The 21,812-nt window shown below is 38.8% G+C and overlaps 1 protein-coding gene and 1 long non-coding RNA gene across 4 annotated transcripts in view; both read left to right on the forward strand.

Annotated features, from left to right (window-relative positions):
• Window positions 1-309: 309 nt before the first annotated feature.
• On the forward strand, window positions 310-8,289 carry LOC124062200 (glucoside xylosyltransferase 1-like). Of its 3 annotated transcripts, XM_046394804.1 has the most exons (9): window positions 316-443; window positions 550-685; window positions 1,299-1,391; window positions 2,163-2,346; window positions 2,611-2,742; window positions 2,834-3,085; window positions 3,774-3,897; window positions 4,088-4,260; window positions 7,147-8,289. In XM_046394804.1, the coding sequence occupies exons 1-9, from the start codon at window positions 437-439 to the stop codon at window positions 7,306-7,308; spliced, it is 1,263 nt and encodes a 420-aa protein (XP_046250760.1). In that variant the 5' UTR covers window positions 316-436; the 3' UTR covers window positions 7,309-8,289. The 3 variants fall into 3 exon arrangements, with proteins under 3 accessions (XP_046250759.1, XP_046250761.1, XP_046250760.1); XM_046394803.1 differs by having other exon boundaries at window positions 310-685; XM_046394805.1 differs by lacking the exon at window positions 1,299-1,391 and having other exon boundaries at window positions 311-685.
• Window positions 8,290-21,615: 13,326 nt separating this feature from the next.
• LOC124061831 overlaps window positions 21,616-21,812 on the forward strand; it is a 40,088-nt gene continuing 39,891 nt past the window's right edge. Inside the window, exon 1 of the long non-coding RNA XR_006843815.1 lies at window positions 21,616-21,728. This is a non-coding gene — a long non-coding RNA (uncharacterized LOC124061831). The remainder of the gene's footprint in view (window positions 21,729-21,812) is intronic.

Here is a 21,812-nt window from a genome sequence, read left to right on the forward strand (position 1 = left end):
CTGTGCTTACTCAATTTGAGTAAAGGTTAAGAGAGGACATTTGAACTACCACCTCCCAAGAAGCTGGGATTTGGGTTAATACTGTTAAATCACGTGTTTAACTGTCTGCCAGCATGTTTGACCTGTGTGTTCCCTTGTGATACAATTCAAATCCTGTTTGATTTATCATGAATGATACAGAGTATGCATGCACCTAGCTGTAGCATGCAAAGTTAATTTACAAATCTGAAAACCTGTCATGTGAACTCTACACACACACACGCACACACACTGCTGACAAATGGTAGGTCAAGCTAAACATGCGTGCAGTCGAAGTGGGTGGAGCGGAAAAACTGTAAACACCAACTGTGCTCTTCGGCTTGGCTTCTGACTTGACTCATGAGATGTTAGATTAGGTAGGAGGTGTCACGTCAGGTGGTAGCTAAGATCAACAAAAATGTTCCGTTAGTGCATAAAACTTGAAACGCAAGATGCGATGCTATCTTCACGCATTCCTCCTGTGCATTGTTTTCACCTTCCTTTCACTGTTATATGTGTTCAATCAACTAGCCTCCACACTGGAGGGCAGAGACGACTGGAACCTGAAAGATCAGGGGATACGCGACAGAAGCAGCCATGACACCGGGCATCTTCCCAGGAAAAGGCCGGGATTGGCAGGCCTTCGAGACCTCGAAGGATCTAACAGGTAGCTCAGTTAGCTAGCCGATTTGTTAATTTTTTTCGCATTTGAACACCTTAACAATTTAACCTGGTAGTTAGATGTGGCTACATTTCAAGTTCTTGTAAAGTTAGCGTAATTATGTGGTCGTAACAAAATAATGTTTCCGTTTAAACGTTGGTTGACTTGTTAGAGCTAACGTTACCAGGCTAATGCTAAAGGAACAAGTCTTACAACGCTAGTTTACTTTAGCGACTAGGCACAGAAATTTAATAATAGCTGGACACATTTAATACATTATACTTATGTATTGTATTAATATGTATAATGTATTTATCGATGTAATTATGCATTACTCTCACCATTTGCAGTGTTATGTGTTTAAAATTGCTAATGCTATCTTGTATAACCACCTGTTAATAAGCTAGATAACTGATTAACCGTTACCGTTACTGCCAAGTCATTCTGTGCCTTATGAGCTTTTAGGCGGATTTAAAGCCACCGCCACCTGTCAAACAACTAACTTTAGCAGGCAGTTCAGGACAGATGTAACTGGAATAATCACAAAACATATAGCTCTGTTGTCCAAGACACTAATTTAACGTTGAGGATCCAAAAGATCATGTTTTTATTCTATCAGGTCTAAATCAGTGTCAGTTTCTTACTGGAATCCGTATTGGAGACTGCCTGCTGATGTTTGTGGAGTGAACTGCTTATTGGAATCATCTTTTAGGTATGACTGATTTTGTGCATCTCTATTAAAAGATAACAGTGTTCTTTAATTATCTATAGACTTCGACTTAAAACTTTCACCTACTTCGTAGGTCCACAGTTCAGAGTAACTGATGGGCCTATTGCTGAATTCACAGTGAACTTTGTGACTATTCTTGGGCTTTATGATTACAAGCAGTTCTTAATTTAGGGAAAACATACTTTTTTCTTTCTTTTACGTACAGATGACAATTTTCACATAAACACCATTAAACATACAAGTATCTTGTAACATATACAGATGATAAATATATCTTATCCTACAGTAATGGAGTCAAAGGCAGAGAATGATAATAGAGGTCTTGGGGCTTTCTTAAGTCTGTCTTGCTACACTTAAAGTACAATGACCCTATCAGATGAAACAAAATGAAAAGATTTTATTCAGTTATAGGCTAATTGTGTATTTGTGCTTGCAATACTATTACATGTTTACAGCGGTATCAATGGAAATTGGCAAAAGTTGTTGAATTCATGTTTTCCAAACTTGAGAGTACCAGTTTACAAGGAGCACCTGGGGGCAGCACAAAGCACAAATGACTGTCTTGTTCCATATATTTTCATTAAATCCAATGACAGTTCCAAACCTACAGGGCTGAGTACCAGGCAGCTGAGCCTTCTGAGATCTTCATTACTTTGTTCTCTCTTGCACTTGTCAGTGTATCCATGCTGTTGTAAGACTAAAAGCCAGGGTTGATCACAGATTCATTTTTGCATTTTTTGTCTTGGCTCTTAGAGAGAGGCCAGGCTCTGCAGTCAAGGAAGATAGCGATGAGAGAAGTCACCTGGCTGTGGTGGCCTGTGGGCCCCGGCTAGAGGAGACACTCACCATGTTAAAGTCTGCTGTTCTCTTCAGCAAAAAGCCTCTGCACTTTTACATCTTTGCGGAGGATGACCTGCATGACAGCTTCAGACGTGCCGTGAGTATCTTACCCTGTAACACCAGAACTCCATGTACTTCTTCTGTATTGTGTGAGTGTGCACAGTTTTATAAAACAGTGGTTTGAGAAGTTTTGCGTCTACATCCTGCATGTATAAATGTTTTTAAGCAAAGTCTTCTTTTCATACAGCATATGGCTCAAAGACTGGGGTGTCAAGATTTGCATCATTTTTGAAAAAACAGCTTAAAAACGTGTATCAGTATTGTTGAAGTGCAGTTTTTCTTTGCTTATCTTTTCTTAAAGCTGTTCTCCTGGCCCAGGATAATTCAGACCAAGTTTAACTTCACCATCTATCCCATCAGTTTTCCCAAGGAGAATGCTGATGAGTGGAAGAAGCTCTTCAAACCTTGTGCCTCTCAGAGGCTCTTTCTGCCAGTATGTCTACAGTCATCTTTCATTTATGTTATTTGGAACAATTCCACATTTGAAAAATGTGCTCCTAAATTTTTTGTGGCCTGTTTTCTAGCTGATCCTGAAGGATGTGGATTCTTTACTCTATGTGGACACAGATATCCTTTTTCTGCAGCCGGTAGAGGACATCTGGGACCTTCTTTCTCATTTCAGTTCGAGCCAATTAGCTGGTATGGCACCCGAGCATGAGGAGCCACGCATCGGCTGGTACAACCGTTTTGCCCGCCACCCTTATTATGGAAAAACGGGTATTAACTCAGGGGTCATGCTCATGAACATGACACGCCTCAGGAAGAAAGTTTTTAAGGTATGTTAATCATTGTCAGCTGTTGCTGTGTGCTTTGCACTTCATCTTTTCAGTTTAACATACTGGTATGTTATTTTTACATTAAAATACAGAATATGGATAAGTGCTTACCTCTGAAGGCAAGGAGTACTAAGCAGTTGTGAAACATCCAAAATTTAAAATGTAACTTGAGTATGTCCATGTCTGAATTTTTTCACAATTCACAGAAATGTTTATGAACAAAGCATGGCTCAGTGACAATCATAACTGTATGTAATCATAACTAAGTCAATGTCAGTAGGTCCAGTCAATTAGCAAATTTTAATATTTGTTCTAAAGCATAATCCTCATCTGTGGGGTAATATGATACATTAACCATTCACATTAAACATCAATATCTTTACATTCACCTAATGATGAAAACATGTAGAAAAATGTGAAATTTAGACAAATTAAAATAGATTAGAACGCTAAATGAGCCTTCCGTGGTAGCTGTACCACCAAAATTAACCAGCTGAGGTCACCCTTGTAATTCTTTCTAAACCACCACAATGAGCATGCTCAGAGACAGAACAGTTTCTTTGAGTTGATGTGAAGTGTTAACAAAGGGATTCATTTTCCAGAACCAGAGATTTTTGGATTCCTGATTCAAAATGGAATGGATGGTCTCTTGAATGCTGTGTATTTTTTATTTTTTTTTATTAACTAGAATGACATGACAACAGTTGCACTGCGGTGGGAGGAAATTCTGATGCCTCTTCTCCAGAAGTACAAACTCAATATCACCTGGGGTGACCAGGACCTTCTTAATATCATATTTCACCATAACCCAGGTTTGAGCAACCACATTATTTTATCCGCAAATGTTATGTGGGACATGAAAAAAGGCTTTTCTAAAGACATTTGTTGTTTCGGGCAGTCTCCATCAAATAAACAAATACTTGAGGGTTTGTACCAGGTGACTATTGAATGAAGTTATTTATCATCCGTATCATCCCGGTCTTGTCTCTTGCTGTGTTACAGAAAGCCTTTATGTGTTCCCCTGCCAGTGGAACTACCGTCCAGATCACTGTATCTATGGCAGCAACTGTCAAGAGGCTGAACATGAAGGTGTCTTCATTCTCCATGGAAACAGGGGAGTTTACCACGATGACAAGCAGCCAGCTTTTCGAGCCGTCTACGAGGCAATCCAAAAGGTAGTGACAGCATCTTTAACCATAAATCTGTAATTTCTCTGAGCCCTTACAGTAAAATAAAAATGCTTGTCTTTACTGAAGGGTTCTTAGTTGTTAACAGTTGCTATATATTTATTCTTCCAAAAGCTTTTGTGAAGAGTATTCAAGACATAGCCAAGTGGAGGCTGAAGTAAAGTTTGAATGGCTTTTATGTATTTTAGTGAGGTCTAATCATTTCTCTAGCCTTTGTTTCTGGTGCCACAGTTTCTTCAGAGGGCCATTGTGTCAGTCTACCAGACTATTTGGAGAAACATTTACTAGTCATTACGTTATCAATAGGCACTCCAGGCCATTGCTTCTCTCTTACGGATGTCTCCCTTCACCAGTGTTTAATCAATAGTTTGTTAAACATTTCCGTCATCCTGTCTCAGCTGTCCCAAAGCAGACAAATCAGCCTCTCTCGGCTTCGACTGCTGTAAGGGCTGTTTGAGATGTTGTCAGACAAAAAGCTAAATGATGTGCGTTGGAAAGTTGCTGGATCTTTTAGAATTTAAGGCATTCATTCTACAGCCCCAGTTCCAAAAAAGTATGGGCGCTGTGTAAAACATAAAAAAAACAGAATGTGATACTTTGCTAGTCCTTTTGTGCAAAAACAGTATATTTGATGTTTTAACTCATCAAATTCATTGATTCTTGAAAATATGCACTTGTTCTGCATTTGATGCCGGCAACGGGTATAAATCAAGTGGAGTTAGGGACAACAAAAGACTGCAGAAGGTTGTGGAATGCTCAGGAAAAAAAAACAAAAATTATTTTAAAGATTTTCCTCTATTTTTTCTTATTGTCTAAAACCAACGTGTTCTTCCGTCTCACAATACTTTCTAGCTTCCATTGCCAGTCTGTGGCATCCAGCCAGGAGTCCATTCCTTCCTACCTACTACAGTGCCTGTAATCAGCATAATGGAGATGTGCAACCTGTGCAACGATGTTGCTTACTGATGTTTTAATAGTTTATGGATGACAGTGGACAATAACAGAGGAATTAGATCTATCGCAACAGACAAACAAAAATTACTTTTTGGAAGGAGCAATTCCTCGTTGGCTTTGGTTCTTTCAAAGGATTAGTTGATCATAAGAAAATATAAATACTACCCTCATCCTTCAATATCCTCCTCTTGGGTTTGTGCGACGGCCTGTTCTCACTTTGTTGGAACAGCTGGTGTGGTCTGGCTGTCTGTTTACGCCTTCTGTACAATCTAAACATTATCAAAACAGTAGACTCTTTAAGTTGGTATGACACCCTACGGAGCACAGTGCATAGCTGGCACTCGAAAATTTAGACAGAAGTTGGATTAAAAAAAAGTATGACATCTGTCACATTTTACTCTAAATACGTTTCAATATGCATTTGTCATAAGTGAGCAAGCAAATCAGCCGGAGAGCTCTAACACTGCTGCGCTGGCGGCTTGCCTTCGATCTGCTCCTGTTGAGTTCAGCACACTGGTCAACATGCAGGCAGCAATCAGGGGAGCAAGGGAAGCTTCATTAACTGGTCTCCATCCATTACCGCCACAGGGCCCAGCCTGGCCACTATCAGCGCGGGCAATGTTCTCAGCCATTAGGTAAACGAGCAGCCTTCATTATGGGGCACTCGGCCCTCATGCCTCCATCAGTCTCTCCGACAGCACAAACACACAGACAGCATCCAAGACAGCACATATCAGACTCTACCTGATTTTAGGAGAGGGTGGAGTGCTGTGGTTTGTGATTAATAACCATAATGTGTGTGCTGAATTAAATAAATACATTAGATACACAAGATACAGGTCTTTAGTACAATAAGTTAATTAGAAGCTGTTCAGTCTTTGTTATTATAAGCCATATTTTGTTGAAGCTTTTATCTGTGTTTTCTGTTACTCCAGTTCCTCAGGCCACCTCCCACCTCGTCCCACTCAGTCCTTTGTGGACCGCATCCTAAAGCCTGAAGCAGGCAGTACTGAAGGAAACTCTCATTTCCATCCCACCAAGAGCTCCTTAGTCAGCCATGTTCCCAAGACAGGCTCTCCCAGCCAGCAGAGGAGCTTGCAATAAAGAGCACTACCATTACCCAGCCAAGCCCACAGAAGAGTTGTAAAATTTTTAGTGCTGATGCTAGTTTGAGACATCATGATGGCTGTGTGGACAACTCACCAGCAGCATGCACATAAAAATCGATAGGAGGCTGTTAATGGCGCTTTATTGCCTACCACAGTATATGAAAGATAATAAAGAAAGTGTGCTGTGAGTGACCTAATGCTTGGCCAAACTGAAGTCAAATGAGATGCTGTAAAATGCTGATTTCTTCTTATTTACCAGGGCAATGAAAGAATGGTTCACCTCAATATAAGGCCTGCATCATGCACTGTACAAAGCTTTTTAACATACAGTATATGACAAAAACCTTGGTTGCTAATGTTAATTGGCTGAAGAGCTTGAAGTTTTCCCTTTGTTGATTGTGACAAAGCTTACATATCTGGAATGCTGCAGCTTTAGCTTCCACCATTGCGGTCACGCCTTATTAACTCCTTTTCTGTATAACTGGGAATAGATATTCATCATCAAAACACACTGAATTAGGATTCGAATGCAGAACATTATTGTCTTGAACTGATGGTGATAAATGTGGCAGTGAATTCATGCGATTTAAACGCAGTTGTTAATGTTCTATCTTGGCTGTCCTAGGAGGTATCAGGTCTAAATACATGCATGTTTTGAGTCTTTCTTGATTAATGTCATGAGAAGACTTGAAATGAAAGTGGGTGCAGCCATCAGAAACACATCACACTGAATGTACAAAGCTGTCATAAAATCTAATCTGTATTCCCAACTCAGAAATGTAATTCCTGCACATTTTTCTCTTCATCACAGTACTCGTTTGGTGAGAACATGGAGACCTCACTGCTTCAGCCACTGGAAGCATCGCTGCAGACCACCACAAATATGTACTGTGGAAGAGCCAGTCACCTGTTTACCAAGAAGTTAAAACAGAGCATCATGTCTGTTCAACAAGATGCCTCACAGAGAAGATGATCAGGACAGCACTCTTAATATCATTCTGTGATTAGTGTCTGATTAGTGAATTGGATTGGAGACACTCCTGTGTCAGACTCATGTCAGCACTGAACCATCATCTGTTTACAAACTTCATGTTAAGACTGGGGAAATGGACAGTGTTAATCTCTGGAGGAAGTTAGATTTTTTTTTTTTTTTTAAGTGAAGCCAATATTTGTGTCCAGTGAACACCCAGTTGGGTCAGTTTCTCAATGTGCTGGAAATCAACAATTTGCCATGTAGAGATTTTTGACTTCATTACTGATGAGACACTTATTGTAGTCCCAACAATCAGGCCGTTGTTTGTTTGTTTGTTTTGAATTATTTTTTTATCTTGAAAGTTTCTGCAGTCACTTTGAACAATAGTCTAAGGGCTTTGGGGGGAAAAAAGAAACGCGTTATGGTACCTTACAAAGAGTGTTTTATAAGAGTTGTTTTTAATATAATTTTGCATTTGTGCTTTGTGATAGTGTTCTAGTCACTCCATTATGTCATGGGAAAGGGTTGTCTTTATTTTCAGGTACTTGTTCTTAATTCTCTTCCTGTGTTTAATGGAATGAAACAAATGATAATTAAGAAGATTTTGAACTTATCAGATCTGATCAGTATTTATTGTTGTGGGACATATGTGAAAGGAAGCACTTTTTATATTCCCCTTAATAATGTAACATCTCATATGCTCTGTTATAGGAGTTTTCAAAGCATTGTTTTACTCAATTTTCCTTTAACGGAAACAATGTTGTGAGGAGCGCTTGGTTTTCAGTCACACCAGCCATCATGAAATCCACTTCCTGACTACTTCTTCAAAAAGCCGCACTATGGAATTAAGAAATCGAGGATTGTAATAACACAAAATCATATCTGTGATTTCAGTGTTTTACTGAAAAGCCAGCACAGACTTTCAAATGTATATCAAATGATTGGAAAAAAATATTTTATTAAAAAGCATTTCTAATGGTGCCCATGATGCAATGTGTTTTTATCTTGAAAATTTGGAATACACTTGTGGTGAAGTTGAACTGAAATAATTCATAGTGTGTGATGTGGTTCGGAATTTTCTGTTTTAATAAATATACACTATAAAGCTGCAAATAAAATTTTATCTAATGAGAACCCCTAATAGTATTGCCAAAAATGAAGGAATTACAACAATTAATGTTTGTAATGTAAGAAATTAATTCTGGACTAATGAAATGATTTGAAATTTATCAAGGTTTAATTTGGTGTTTGTTTCTCAGTTTTTTTTACATTTTATTTTGTGTTCTTATTTAGTCTTTTGCCTCAGCTATTATAATCACTTTGCATAAACTGTACTTGTTGCCCTCTCACTCCACACAAAGTCTGAACATGAGCCATACCTAGAAGGCAGCAAGGAGCTGAAAATAGGAAATGAATGTGTAAGTGTGAAGACTTCAGTAAGTGTTGTTAGATGGCCAAAAAGAGCTGATGTGTTGGGGTCAGCAGCCTCTGGCTTTCATTTCGAAAAGGCAGATTGACAAACGTGCCTGGAATGGGCAATAGATTTGCATGATGAATTTCAAATGGTCTCTATTCTAAGAAGCTGGAAGATATTTTCATTTTTCTTGAAGAGAATTGATAAAAGGTGCATTTTCTGTTTTTTAATAAAGAATTATCAATTCACAAATTCTACAAGCTTAAGCTCAATGTTACATGAAGCCAGTGGAAACCCAGTGATTCTGAAATACTTGCAAATTAATGTATGTGTTACACCGCAAGCTATAATGAACAATAACAGATTTTAGGATTTTGTTGGCTTCATTGGGAAAGGTTATGGTCAAACTGGTCAATCACTTAAAACCTTGGAGCAATTTTCTCCTCCTCAGGTTTGGGTGATTTGCTTCAAGCTATTAGGAAGGCTTATAAATTGACTCTGGTTCATATTTAATAATGAACCTCCACGACAGAAGCCCGTAGTACTGCGTTTTCTGTTCACACTTAAAATGGGTGTCTTTGAGGTGTTAAGCTACTGCAAATTTCGATTTGCTCTGTGAATACAAAAACTAGAGGTCAATTTATTTCTCCCGTGAAGTAATTTCACATGTGCAGAGAAGTGCTCAATAATACTATGTTAAAACAAAGCCATTGGTAAGATAGATGTTTACAACCGCAGTATGCAAAGTATATTTAGTTTTTAGGGGGAAAGGCTAATGTGGCTACTGCCTGGTTTCACTCTCCCTGACTATAATGGTGATTGAGGTCTTATTCTCTAACAGGAACTGCCAATAGATTATTCATGATATTGCTTGCACCACTTGGCCTCCGTAATGTTCAATAGCGATTTAGAGCCCAGGCATAAATTAAAACAGTTGCAGGCAAATGGTACAGCACAGGGTAAAAAGGGACACATAGTAAGGATTATGTAATATTAGGCAGTGCAAAGTCATCAGTATCCTCTTTACTGGAGGAGAGTTACAGCAGTTATGATGACAAGATCTGTTTTTCAGAGTGTAGAGTCCATCACATCTGGAACAGATGTTATGACAAAAATGATGCATACACATTTGTCATTCATAAAGTAGTATTTAGTAGAATGTCCACTGAAATGTGTGTGACCATGTGTACATACTTTCTTACAAGAGACTAATTCCATGTTAAATATGTACAGCTAGTGTTTAAACTTGCTAATTTGCTTTGGGCTTCTGCTCATTTTGCTTATTGCTGTAAATGTCCCCCTTTCTTACATTTATTGCCTGTCAAGTCAGTTTAAAAGTTAGCTACTTAAAACTGGATTATCAATTTCTTGGTCAATAGGGGACAAGTAAACAACTATCATCATAAGCCTTGATGAAAAAAAAATAGCAAAAAAAAACAAAAAACTCACAATCAGCAGACATGGAGCAACATGATAAGTCCAATATTTACTTTCCATTTTAGCTCTATTTTGGTAGATCAGACTTGATGTGAAACAACTTGTGTTTCACATCAGCTCTGTGTAGGCCAACAGAGCAGTGGAGTTGGGTGATGATTCACAGCGCTTTCAGAGTTTAAGGAAGGCTTCATACACACAGTATAGTCTGACATGTTTTGAGGGCAGTTAGGAAACCAATTAAGATGAAGTAAAAGGCTTGTTGAGGCTTTCATAGATAAAACATATTACTCAATATGAGACGTGACAACACAGAAGTTGTACTCATCAGTGGCACTTCTAAAGAATGACTGATTTTCAGTCTGCTCATTTTGCAAGACAGCACTTCTGAGAGAAGTTGAGACTCCTGTTAGTCAAGACATGAACCTGAAATTGAGTCATGTATTTTTGGCAGTTTGATGAAGTGAACAAAGTGACAGACCACAGCAGGGATGAGAGTAAAGTGCTAAGTTTATCACAGTTGAATGCACCAGGCAGAAAATGTTGTTTTCCCCCTGTGCATCTGTTTCTCCGCTCCCCATCTTTCCTGCTGCCAGAAGGATATCATTTAACTAGTGAACATTTTGATCAATAATACATTTGCTAGCACTGCTGAGACAGGTATAATTGTGCTGATATGTCAGGGTTTAAAACAATTAACGTAATTTACCATAGAGCATTAGGTATGCATGAATCCTTCAGTATCATGCTGAGAAGTGAATTTGCCACTGTAGGCAGAGCAAGATGAAACATACAAATATGGAAATACGATGAATTTCTTAGTCAGAAAAGTACATCATGTTATCACTTTACACTAGCCTGCTAATGGACCTCTTCCTAATTTCAGTTAAGCTTTATTGGTATGTTGTTGGTCGACAGGCAGCTCTGTGAGGCTGCTTTAAAATGCTCAAAATGACAACGCTAACATGCTGATGCTCAGCAGATGTAATACGGTCCATGTTTGTCATCTTAATTTAGCATGTGAGAATGCTAACATTCGCTAATTAGCTCTAAATTCAAAGCACAGCTGAGGCTAGTGGTCATATCATTAGGTTTGTATTTGGCCATAAACAAAATCATCGGACAAATTAACATGTTGTCTTGATGATAAAACTCACCAAAGTTCTTACGATTCATATATTAATGTCGGTCCTAAATTTGAGAACAATCCATTTGATAATTGTCAAGCTATTTCACTCTAAATCTGGAAACCATAAATTTCTGCAGGTCTTTTGCAGTCCACCCATTGGCTGAGGCATTTCAGTGTGGATCATATAAGTGGTGGACGACTAACTGCCAGACTGACAAGGCCATCACTTCATCACATCACTCGAGCCTTGAGGCTGGTTATTTAACAAAGGTTATTGTGGGATGTACTTTTCTAAACTTGCAATTCAAATTCCACTCTAGCAAATGATTTGAATTTACTCCTCAAAGAACAGAAGGTGAGCTAGATTGATGACATAGCGCCTTACAGCCACACTGTGTGGATCAATGTTTCAACAAATAATCCATACCCCGACTGCCCGAGGGTGGTGGCTTCTCTCCACTCACTCAACAGCCATAAACAACAGCTCAAAGAGCTTCCACGATGACCCCAAGGGCTCTCATCTCCACTTCCATCACATATAAGATAGCATGTTTTATGGATGCATAACATTCAAACACACAGAAATAAGGAGGTTATTACTCAGTCTCACTCTTATATTGGCTTTTTATGGCTCAGTTGGAGCAAATGTCATTGAGATTGAGCATTCAAAATGCACAAGTAATACCATCTGTATTACCACTCATAAAAGAGGGCATCAATCACTTCAACTGACACCCCAACCCCAGCCACCCACCCTATAGTGTCTCATCAATGAGCCACATCTCGGTGCCTGAGGGCTTATGGACTATTGGTTGAAATCAGTGCCATGGAAAGTATTGTTAGTGAACAATATACCCTGTGATTCAATACGCTGTGCTTTCCTGATTGCATTACAGACAGCACTGACAAGTAGCATTAATGGTCTGAGCATGTGATTCATGGTAAGTGATGGACTGCACATATTATAACAGCAGCATCAGTGGCCATAAATTGTCTGTGACTTGGCCAAATGCCAAGAATGCGTTTGTGTTGTTTGTTCACATGCAAATGAGTTGACTTTTTGGGAAACATGCCAAAGACCATGGGTTAGCTTTAGCTTACAGTTTTGGCTTGATCACTGAAGTTCCCTAGGACCTCCTGTGGCCTGTTTGACTTCTTCTCACCACAGTGACTTCAGTTTTAATGTTTGGCCTTTCATAGTTTGGCCCAAGCTGGTCTAACTGGTTAATAATTACAGTGAACTGACTGAAACCCACTCTGTTCTGAACTCTTATTTTTCATATAATTTGTCTTTTCTCTTTGTCTTTTCGGTCCTTTGAGTTCACAACCTTTTATACTGTAGGTCCTTTAATTGTCTTCCACATGCATCCTTCCTTCACTGGCATTTCCTAATGAATCTATCGTCTTTAGGCCCACACACAGAGGCTGTTTCATTGACTATTGGAGCAGCTCGACCTGTGTATGGAACCTTTAATTGTTTTTCCTGGAGTCTAACAGCCCAAAGACACATGATGGATTTCCCACAACATTTATCTCTGACATGGAAAAGGACAATCGCTCTATACCTTGAAAAACATTCATGTCCAAATAAGAACATCTGCAAAATGTCACTAAGTCAATGCAAACAGTTTTTTGTAATAGGTGGATTCCCATACTTGGTTTTAGGTAAGAGAACTGTCTTTGAATTGGAGATGGAAGTACATTTGAATGAAAATCCCAGGGTTAAATGGGTTATTCCACAACCTCCACGGTTAACCAAAAATCTCTCTCCACCTCATAAACATTTTGGCTGTGATGGAAGTATTAAATAAGCTGGGGTTTCTGGAAAAACACAGACATGCCCCTCATGTGAAACCTATTATAAAAACTTAATCTCAGGAAATTTAGCATTCTATTTCTTGCACTCTAAGGCATTTGTAACACCAAAACAGATTAATCACTTTACAGCAAGAATGCAATTTAATGTTACCAGGCTGAGAAATGCATAATGATCTGTAGGGTTTCAGCTAAGGAATATGGCACAAATGGCTCCAAGAAAGCCATTTTTCAAACACCTCTGTTATTTTCAAGGGCAGTTTGACCACAGAAACACAGAGATGGTTCCTCATCAAAGCTCCTGTAAGTCATCATCATTATTTATACATGCTCAGAGGAATGGACGGCCTAATTTTTCAGTGATATGACTGATAGCAGGTGAATGTAGATTACATGAAGATTTGATGGGATATTTCTCAAGCAAACCTCATTCTGACTGAAGCAGATGCCATATTGTAAAGTGAACTTCCTCAAAGTGAAAGGTGAGTGCTCAACTCTCCCAGGAAGAATTTTCACATGAATTGTGAGTTTTTACCGCAGTTGCAGTTCTGTTCTGATCCTGTGAACAAGTACATCAATGATATTCTGTTGTCCTACAGAGTGGCATCCAGAGACAAAAAAGCCCCCCAAAAAACAAAGCGATCCTCATGGGCTGAAACAGTCAATGCCAGGTGTTGATCAGGTGTTCAATCAGGGCAACTGAAATCAGCTGACTCCCTCAGGAAATTGCAAGTGGCTAATAAACTTGGTTTCTGTCCATTAGACATCATATCAACAATAATATTAAACATTAGTTTCACAGAAAAGCAACTATTACCACAAAGTCAGAGGACTTGGAGGAGCCATTACTGTCATGGAAAATGAGAGGAGACGGTGCCTTTATTTGAAAAGTTGACTGGAGAATGAGCAGATTTCAATTAAAGGTGAAATCTTTATTGTCATGGGACCCAGAGCAAGTCACTGGTATGTGCCTTAAGGGTCTGACTTCACTCTTTTTCATTATCTCCCTCCTGCATGCATGGATTTCCCCTTACTTTTACCCAGCAGCCATTTACTCAATATTCTACCTATAAAGGTGTTCAAGAGAAATCAATTGAAGGGCTGTGATGTGTAGTCAATTCTAAATTGTTACATCAAGTGAAACATTTACACTCGCTGCTCAGAGTTTTCATAAATTGATTATTCTTGTTGCTCAGTGTGTTACTTGAAATCATAATGTCAGCCGTGGGTTTGTTCAGACCTGGAATATTGATGAGTCACTGTTTGACACAAAGCCAACAATCTATGATCAATTCCTTATGCTTGTAGAGATATGGAATGAAGTAATATACAGTCAATGAACAAATGCATAAACATATCAGCATGTATTTTTAATAAACCTTTGATTTATTTAACTGAATGTTTGCAACTTTATATAACATGTGAATGACAATTTAATAAGAGGATTAAGTTCTAATCCTGTTTGCAGATCACCAAGGTCTACAGTGTGACATTGGGGGATAAACCAAGAGGCTTCTCGAATGATTATCTTACCGACACACAAATGCTGATATAATAATCCTGCGTCTGGCTGAGAATGTTTATATTAATGTATTTGAATATTAACTCATACACTTTTAGAATAATTACAGATTATGTCAGGCTAAACAGCCAAGGACATACAGGATCAAAAATAAACATTATTCACTCATTTTTCCAATTTGAGTTTTTAGGAATGTGATCATTCTACCAAGCCATCATCCCATCAAATAAATACCAACAAAAACCAAAAAGCATCTATCATGATAATAAATATTGACTAAAATGTCTGAATTATTATTGGTTCATTATTTATTGAGGATAAATTGGGGTGAGGGAGGTGAAAGAGCAATGCTTTCCTCTGAACCATTACTACTGCTGAGGTGCTCTTGAGCAGGGCATTCAGGTAAGCCCTTTCTTCCTATCATCAAATTATTCTTTTCTAAGCAGCCTGCAGAAGAGCTGAAATTGCAATCTAACCTTAGTTCATATCAATTAGATTTAGGGTGAAAATCTCAAAAGCATATTTTTTATTCACTTGACTTTCCATGTGCTGCATAACTGTTAAATAATATTGTGTTGTCACTAAGAAAATAGACAACCTTAGCTTACATTAGCTATGACAGCTGGTGTTATCTAAGGCTATATGATGGCTGGCATTAGTGCTGGAGGTTTGACAGTTTCAGGTGAACTTGTGGAAGCCAACAGTATAAGCTTGTTCAAGCGGTATAAGCCGCATGTCAGAGGCTTTGGAGTTAACTGGGATCCAGAGGAGTAAGGTTACTTATTAGTATTTTTCAGTGCAACTTCTGTGTTTATTGCCAACATTTAAATGTCACAGTTCTAGCACCATATTTGCACAGTAAGTAGGCAGTTTTCAAAGTGACTGGCATAGTTGTTGTAGTGATGCCATTGTATGGTGGTTTGTGTAAAGCTGATTGGATTGCACACAGTATTTCAGTTACATCCATGTGATGAGCTCAAACCTGTAAAAGATCCCTACTAAGCTATATGATCATTCTCATGACTATTCAGTAATAGATGCGATCAAACTTGCAAGTGAAAAATAGTTCTCATTCTCTAGTTCTAATTATAGGAGGAGACCTGACTAGACCTATAAATCAAATGCAAATTCATTGAAATTCAGATTAAAGATGTACACATCACCTTCCAGGTGTCAGCTTAGACGGGCTTGTCATGCACATGAAATGATGGCCCTCTCACTGATTATGTATCATAATATGGCAGCGTTTTTGTAATGTTTCCTGCCATCTTTCCTGCTCTGCGAACAGCACTTTGGAGCAGCAGAGCAGAAAGTGATAAAAGCATCATTTGGCTTCATGCTACCACTTTGAACAACCTTTCATGCCATTGCACTTTCCCTTAATTTTATTAGAAAATGTGTAAATGCAAGGAGATGGAAAATAGGACAACTCAGCAGGACCATCTACTTAACATCCTCATGCTTTTGATCAAATTCAAATCAGCATGCGCCCTCCTCAGCAACAGACACAGGTCTACATCACTGCGCAATCATCTCGAGCTATTGAGGGGCCCATCCAAATTCCTAATTCAATTAACATTTTGGGAAGATGCCTTCTCCTAATCAGAATTTTATGGTCTGGCATTTATATGGCTTGTCCATTAAAAAGCATGATCTCATTTCATGTTCCACAACATTTTGTGATATATCTCTGTCTTCAAGTGATGGCTGTAATGGTACTCCACACAAGTTAGAGGCCATCACTCAGCCGATACGAGCACAATTGTTCTTTCCATCAGCAAAGTACACATAGCTGAAAAGACGCCAGGGACAGACAGAGCTGGATGATAATCAACCATGAAGGTTTTGTCATTATATTAAACCTTGTGTGACATTTTTTTTTTCGGTGCATTTTGATTTCTTACACTTGCATTATTCATGAAACCACAAATGACTGGCTTGAGAACACATTGTTACATAAAGAGAGCTGATATCAAAATCATGAGATCAAACTGAGTTCAATATAGATTTTACAGTTAGAATTAAGCGAGGTAGGCATGAGTGATACAGCCCTAAAGTAATGTCACTATATTTCAGGGTATTTCTGCGATATAACAACATTCCTGAAGATATGACAAAATTTCTTTGGAACTAATTCTTCCACTGTGGAGCTAGTAGCACCATTACTTTCAGCTGTGCTTGACGTTATGACCAGTTACAATATTGTCATTGTCACCACATGAATTTATTCTTATTGTATTAAAAATAATACCAATATTATTGTGAACAATACATTATGGCAGACCCCTACTCTATTAGCAGTTTTTATTAGCATAACCCCCACACACCCCCCTCCCCGTCCACTCACTTTGTGCATGATTTGTTGTGGTGGTAAAAGGGGATTCAGAAATTGTAAAACCCCTACTCTACCCATTTTTCCTTCTGGGAATTTACCAATCTTGCCACAATGACTAAAAGCTCTAATCCCTTTTACTTTGAATACCATTGTTTTTGTCTCTGTTGTGACAGGGTTGGTTTACAGAAACCACCCCTCTCTTCTCAGTTGTCAGACTCTGTCATTATTATTCAGGTGTTGGTGTCCCAGGAGAAATCCTCCCATCGGAGGCTGCATCTCCTGTTTTTCCCACATCCTCCTCCATTATACAATGAATACAAATAACAAACACTATCTCTCTCTCTCTCTCTTTCTTTTGTTTCTGGCCACTCTTGGCATCTGTGACAACTTGCATAGCTGTTGAAAAGAATTCCCCTTGTATTACTGTGGGATGATAGAACCTTTCAGTGCATCATTGTGATCACAGTGCAAATCATCAAATAAAAATTGCAACAAGAATGGGTTATTTAGTTATATAAATTGCCTGGCCACATTTACATACATGGTTAAAATCTGTTGTTATAATGGGATTCTGGTAGTTTCTTTACTGCAATAATGCAAACTTTTGAGTAGCACTGACCAATCAAACAACATGAACATGAATATTATTTTTACTGAACAGGTGACACTACACAGCATTACCTATTTTACAGGACAACCCTGATTTAGTTTTTCTCTTCTTTCAGCATAAAATTTTATCTTTCAATTTGAAAAAGTTGAACAGCAGTCAGCGGTACAGAGGACTGAGCTTGAACGATATACTGATCAAAGGCCCTGATGTATTAAATCAAATCAAAGCTGTCCTACTGAGATTCCAAGCTGGTGTGCTGCCCTTGGTGACATCCGCAAGATATACAACTCCGTCTGGTTGGAGGAGAGAGAGGTCCATTTGCACAGGTTCCCGTGGCAAGACACTGAAGATGCTGAAATAGAAGATTTCGCCATAACAAGAGTGAATATTGGAGACAAGCCAACTGGTTGCATAGCTCAAGTTGCCATGCGGGAGACCGCCAACTTGCCTCCATCTAGACACTTCAAAGGAGAGAAACGTGTGCTGGAGGAAGATGTCTATGTTGATGACATCCTGACCTCACACAACAACCTCGACCACCTGAAACTCCTCACCTCCAACATTGAGCAGATCCTTAAAGCCGGAGGATTCTTCATGAAGCCCTGGGTCTACCCCAATCAAAGTGAGAGAAGAAGTAAGACACCAAACCCCAGACTCACCAGAAGGGAACTATCAAGCCAAGTCTCTGGTCTCTATGATCCGCTCGGTCTTGTGGCTCCTGCAAAGCAGAAAGGAGCCATCCTGATCCGAAGAGCTTTTCAAGAAGCAAAAGTAATTTACTACAGAAGAGACACCTGGGATGCTGTCTTGTCCAAAGAGCTCAGAGAAAATGCCATAAAACTCCTTGAAGAGCATGCTGTCCTGAGCCAACTCAGATTCATCCGACCCCTGACTCCGCCAGATCCCTGTGCAAGACCAAGTGGTATCACCTTTTGTGATGGAAGTGAGCATGCATATGGCGCTGTGCTGTATCTACGCTGGAGCTGCAGCCATGGTGTCGTTGTAAGGCTGGTCGAGTCCAAACTGACTCCTCTCAACCGCAAGGGTGACCCTGTGAAGGCAAAGATGTGTGGAGCACTCTTTGCAGCCCAACTTAAGAACTATTTCCAGAAACACTGCCGAATCGAAGTCGAGAGGTGGTATCATCTCATCGACCATCTTAGACACCATACAGCGAGAGAGTTTCGACTACCAGACCTTTTTCGCGAACCGAGTCGGCGAGATCCAGAACAGCACGGACGTCCGAGACCAACCTAGCCAACGAGAGACCTATCAATGCCAGAGTCCAGAGCCGTGAAGACCGCATCGAGTACATCACTCCAAACACCCTGTTGCTTGGTCGAGCCACACAGAGCGGAGATTTCAAGACATTTGACTACACCACCTACCCCTTCAAAAGGCTTCAAGAAATACAAACACAGGTTAACTATTTTTGGAAGTCCCGGAGTCAACTTGCAGGTCCCAACCTGTTTGAAAAAATTAAAAGAGAGCTGAGATGGCAGAATCAAATGCAAAAGAATCTCCTCGCACACGAACAGATCTGAGCGCATGGGAAAAGGACTTGATCAAAGAGGGGCTACCGGTTTTTCACTGTCAAGTTTCTTTACAGCATCATGGCTTCCCAGACTTGAAAAAGGAAGGACTTGACCAGACTTCAGGATTTCACTCGTTATTTTTCTTTATTAAAATGCATGAAAATATTTAAGTAGTTCTGTTTAAAAGTAGTAAGGTTAAAACCTATGGTAAAATCAACTAAAATACTTGTTTCGTGTAACTCAGTTTCATGAAAGTTGGGTGGTTTTCTTGGAATTAGTGATAATTGTGATAAATGCATATAACTGCACAAGGTAAAAAATGGTTTGATTATTTGATATAGTATAGTATAGTACTGAACTTTATTTTTCAATGCTTAATTAAATACCTTGGTTGGTTGAAAATACAGAATTTTAACTTTAAGCAAAGTAACACAATAAACTTCTGACCTATGATGTAAAATGTTCTTTTTCATGTAGATTTATGCAGTAAGTGCTACAAACAGTCAAACTAGAGATAGGAAATAGTTGTCTGTGTACAAATGCCTCCAAGCCAGACAACCTTCTGTATTTCTTTTGTACTCTCAGTGTTGCTCTCTCGCAGTCATGCTCCGATGGGGATAGAAGCGTGGTGAATAAATTTTAAAAAATCTCAGCAGGAGACAAAATTGACATATTAAAGACAGGACCATTTAACGGCTGTGTGGAATATCTGGGGAAAAATGTGCATAAAACAGTGAAGCTGCGAGCAAATGGCTCTCCTGAAAAAGGACACAGCATGTGCAGCTTGAGTATATGGGACCTCTCCATACTGTACAGCAGCCTCTTCTACAACATTTAACACACAACACTGCCTTTAAACACCACTGGCAATGAATACTGCAGCTAACTGAACTGCTGGGAACCCTACAAACATTCTAAATAGAAGACAAGAAAGCTACTGAATTAATGATACTTTTATTTCCAGATTTTAATCCAATTCCAAATTGACTTCTGAAATATTAATTTTGCTTCTCATGTGCTGGCTTAATGGTCACTGTAAACGTAATAATAAAATATTTAACAGGAACATGCAATATTTTATGAGCAAATTACTAATTAACGGATAAGTATTTTATTAATTTCCAACAAAATCGGACTGATTAATTTCCTCAAGACCACACAGTGAAACAAAGGTCAGCGTCATAACGAGTCTGTCGTATTTATCAAAACAATTTTTATTTTTATTAAATGCTGATTGCTGGCAGAACAGTTTGTAGAAGTACAGTTTATTTTCCTTTCCTTTCCTTTCTGGAAACACCTATTCATTTTAAGTTTAGAGAGTATATGAGTAGACTACATCTCCCAAAGACCGAAAAGGCTTTTTTACTCTGAGGATGTAATCATACTATGGGGAGAGTATGTAAAACTTATCTCTACTTAGTAAAAAACAAATACAGTCTTCAGAATTCCAATTATAACAACCTGTCATGTTTGTCCTTTGTAATTTATGATGCTTATTGCATGTATGTTTCTCTCTCTCATCTTCTCTGTCCTGTCTACCTCTTCTTTCCCCCCTTCACCCGGCCAACTATCAGCAGGATAGTTCTCCCTTACAAGCCGGGTCCTAATCAAGGTTTCTTCCTGTTAAAAGGGAGTTTTTCCTTGCCATTGTCTGCTTGCTCGGGGGTTCAGGCTCTGGGTCTCTGTAAAGCATCTAGAGACAATTTTGATTGTATAAGGTTCTATATAAATAAATAAATTGAAATTGAAATTGAATTATGATCATTAATTGTTTTATCAGAAAACACAGCCTTCTGTGGACCCTATTTGAAGAAACTGTTCTTTAATCCTATACGTATCTACCTATAAACATCCACACTTGTCACTGCACAAGGTAAACTATGAGGTCAATACAACAGCTCTGCACTAAATGTAAATTCAATCATACGATTATTCATTTGTGAGGTCATAGTTGGTAGTAATGTACTAATGTTTTGTTCCCCTTATTTACTGGTCCATACTTGAGGGGGGGGGGCAGAATGTTAGAAACACCTCTGAATACCTAAATGGTTCTGTCACAAAAAAAACATACAAAACTCAACACTGTGAGCATTATAAAAGCAGATGCATTAATTAGATGGGTGCACTTAATAAAGTGGCCACTGAGTGTATATAAATATTCACACATCCATTTGGACACACTCAAGTTTACTCTCTTACTACTTGATGAACTGATTGAAAACACCTGCTTTCCTCCAACTGACCAGTTGCTTTGACTGTCTGGTTGCTTATTTAAGACTATAGAGTGATACGGTTTGTAAATGTCTTATGACTTAAATTAAAAAAAACTATACTATAACAATGGGAACAAAAAAGTAATTTCAAGAGAAATATTTAGTCTTTTCCTCTGTCAAATAACAATAACTTCCATATCTTTCCCACTTTTCATTGGATTTCTTTTAATGAGTGAAACAGCGCCCCTCTGGGTTGTTACGGGCTGTGAGGTGAAATAGTCTTTGTGGTCAAAAGTGGCATTGCACCCTTACGAAGAGGTGTCGTTGGCGTCCTCTGATTAAAATAGCAAGATTCAATTAGAAGCGCGCACTGTGATACCTCAACGGAAACTGTGAATGGACGGTTCTCTCCAGTAAGTCAAGCTAGTTATAATCCGACCTCACGACCAACAACAGAAGAAAGTTAAAACAATTTAAACAACCTGAAGAGTTAACTA

This window comes from Scatophagus argus, chromosome 7 (genome assembly GCF_020382885.2).
Source record: "Scatophagus argus isolate fScaArg1 chromosome 7, fScaArg1.pri, whole genome shotgun sequence".
Taxonomy (NCBI): Eukaryota; Metazoa; Chordata; class Actinopteri; family Scatophagidae; genus Scatophagus; species Scatophagus argus.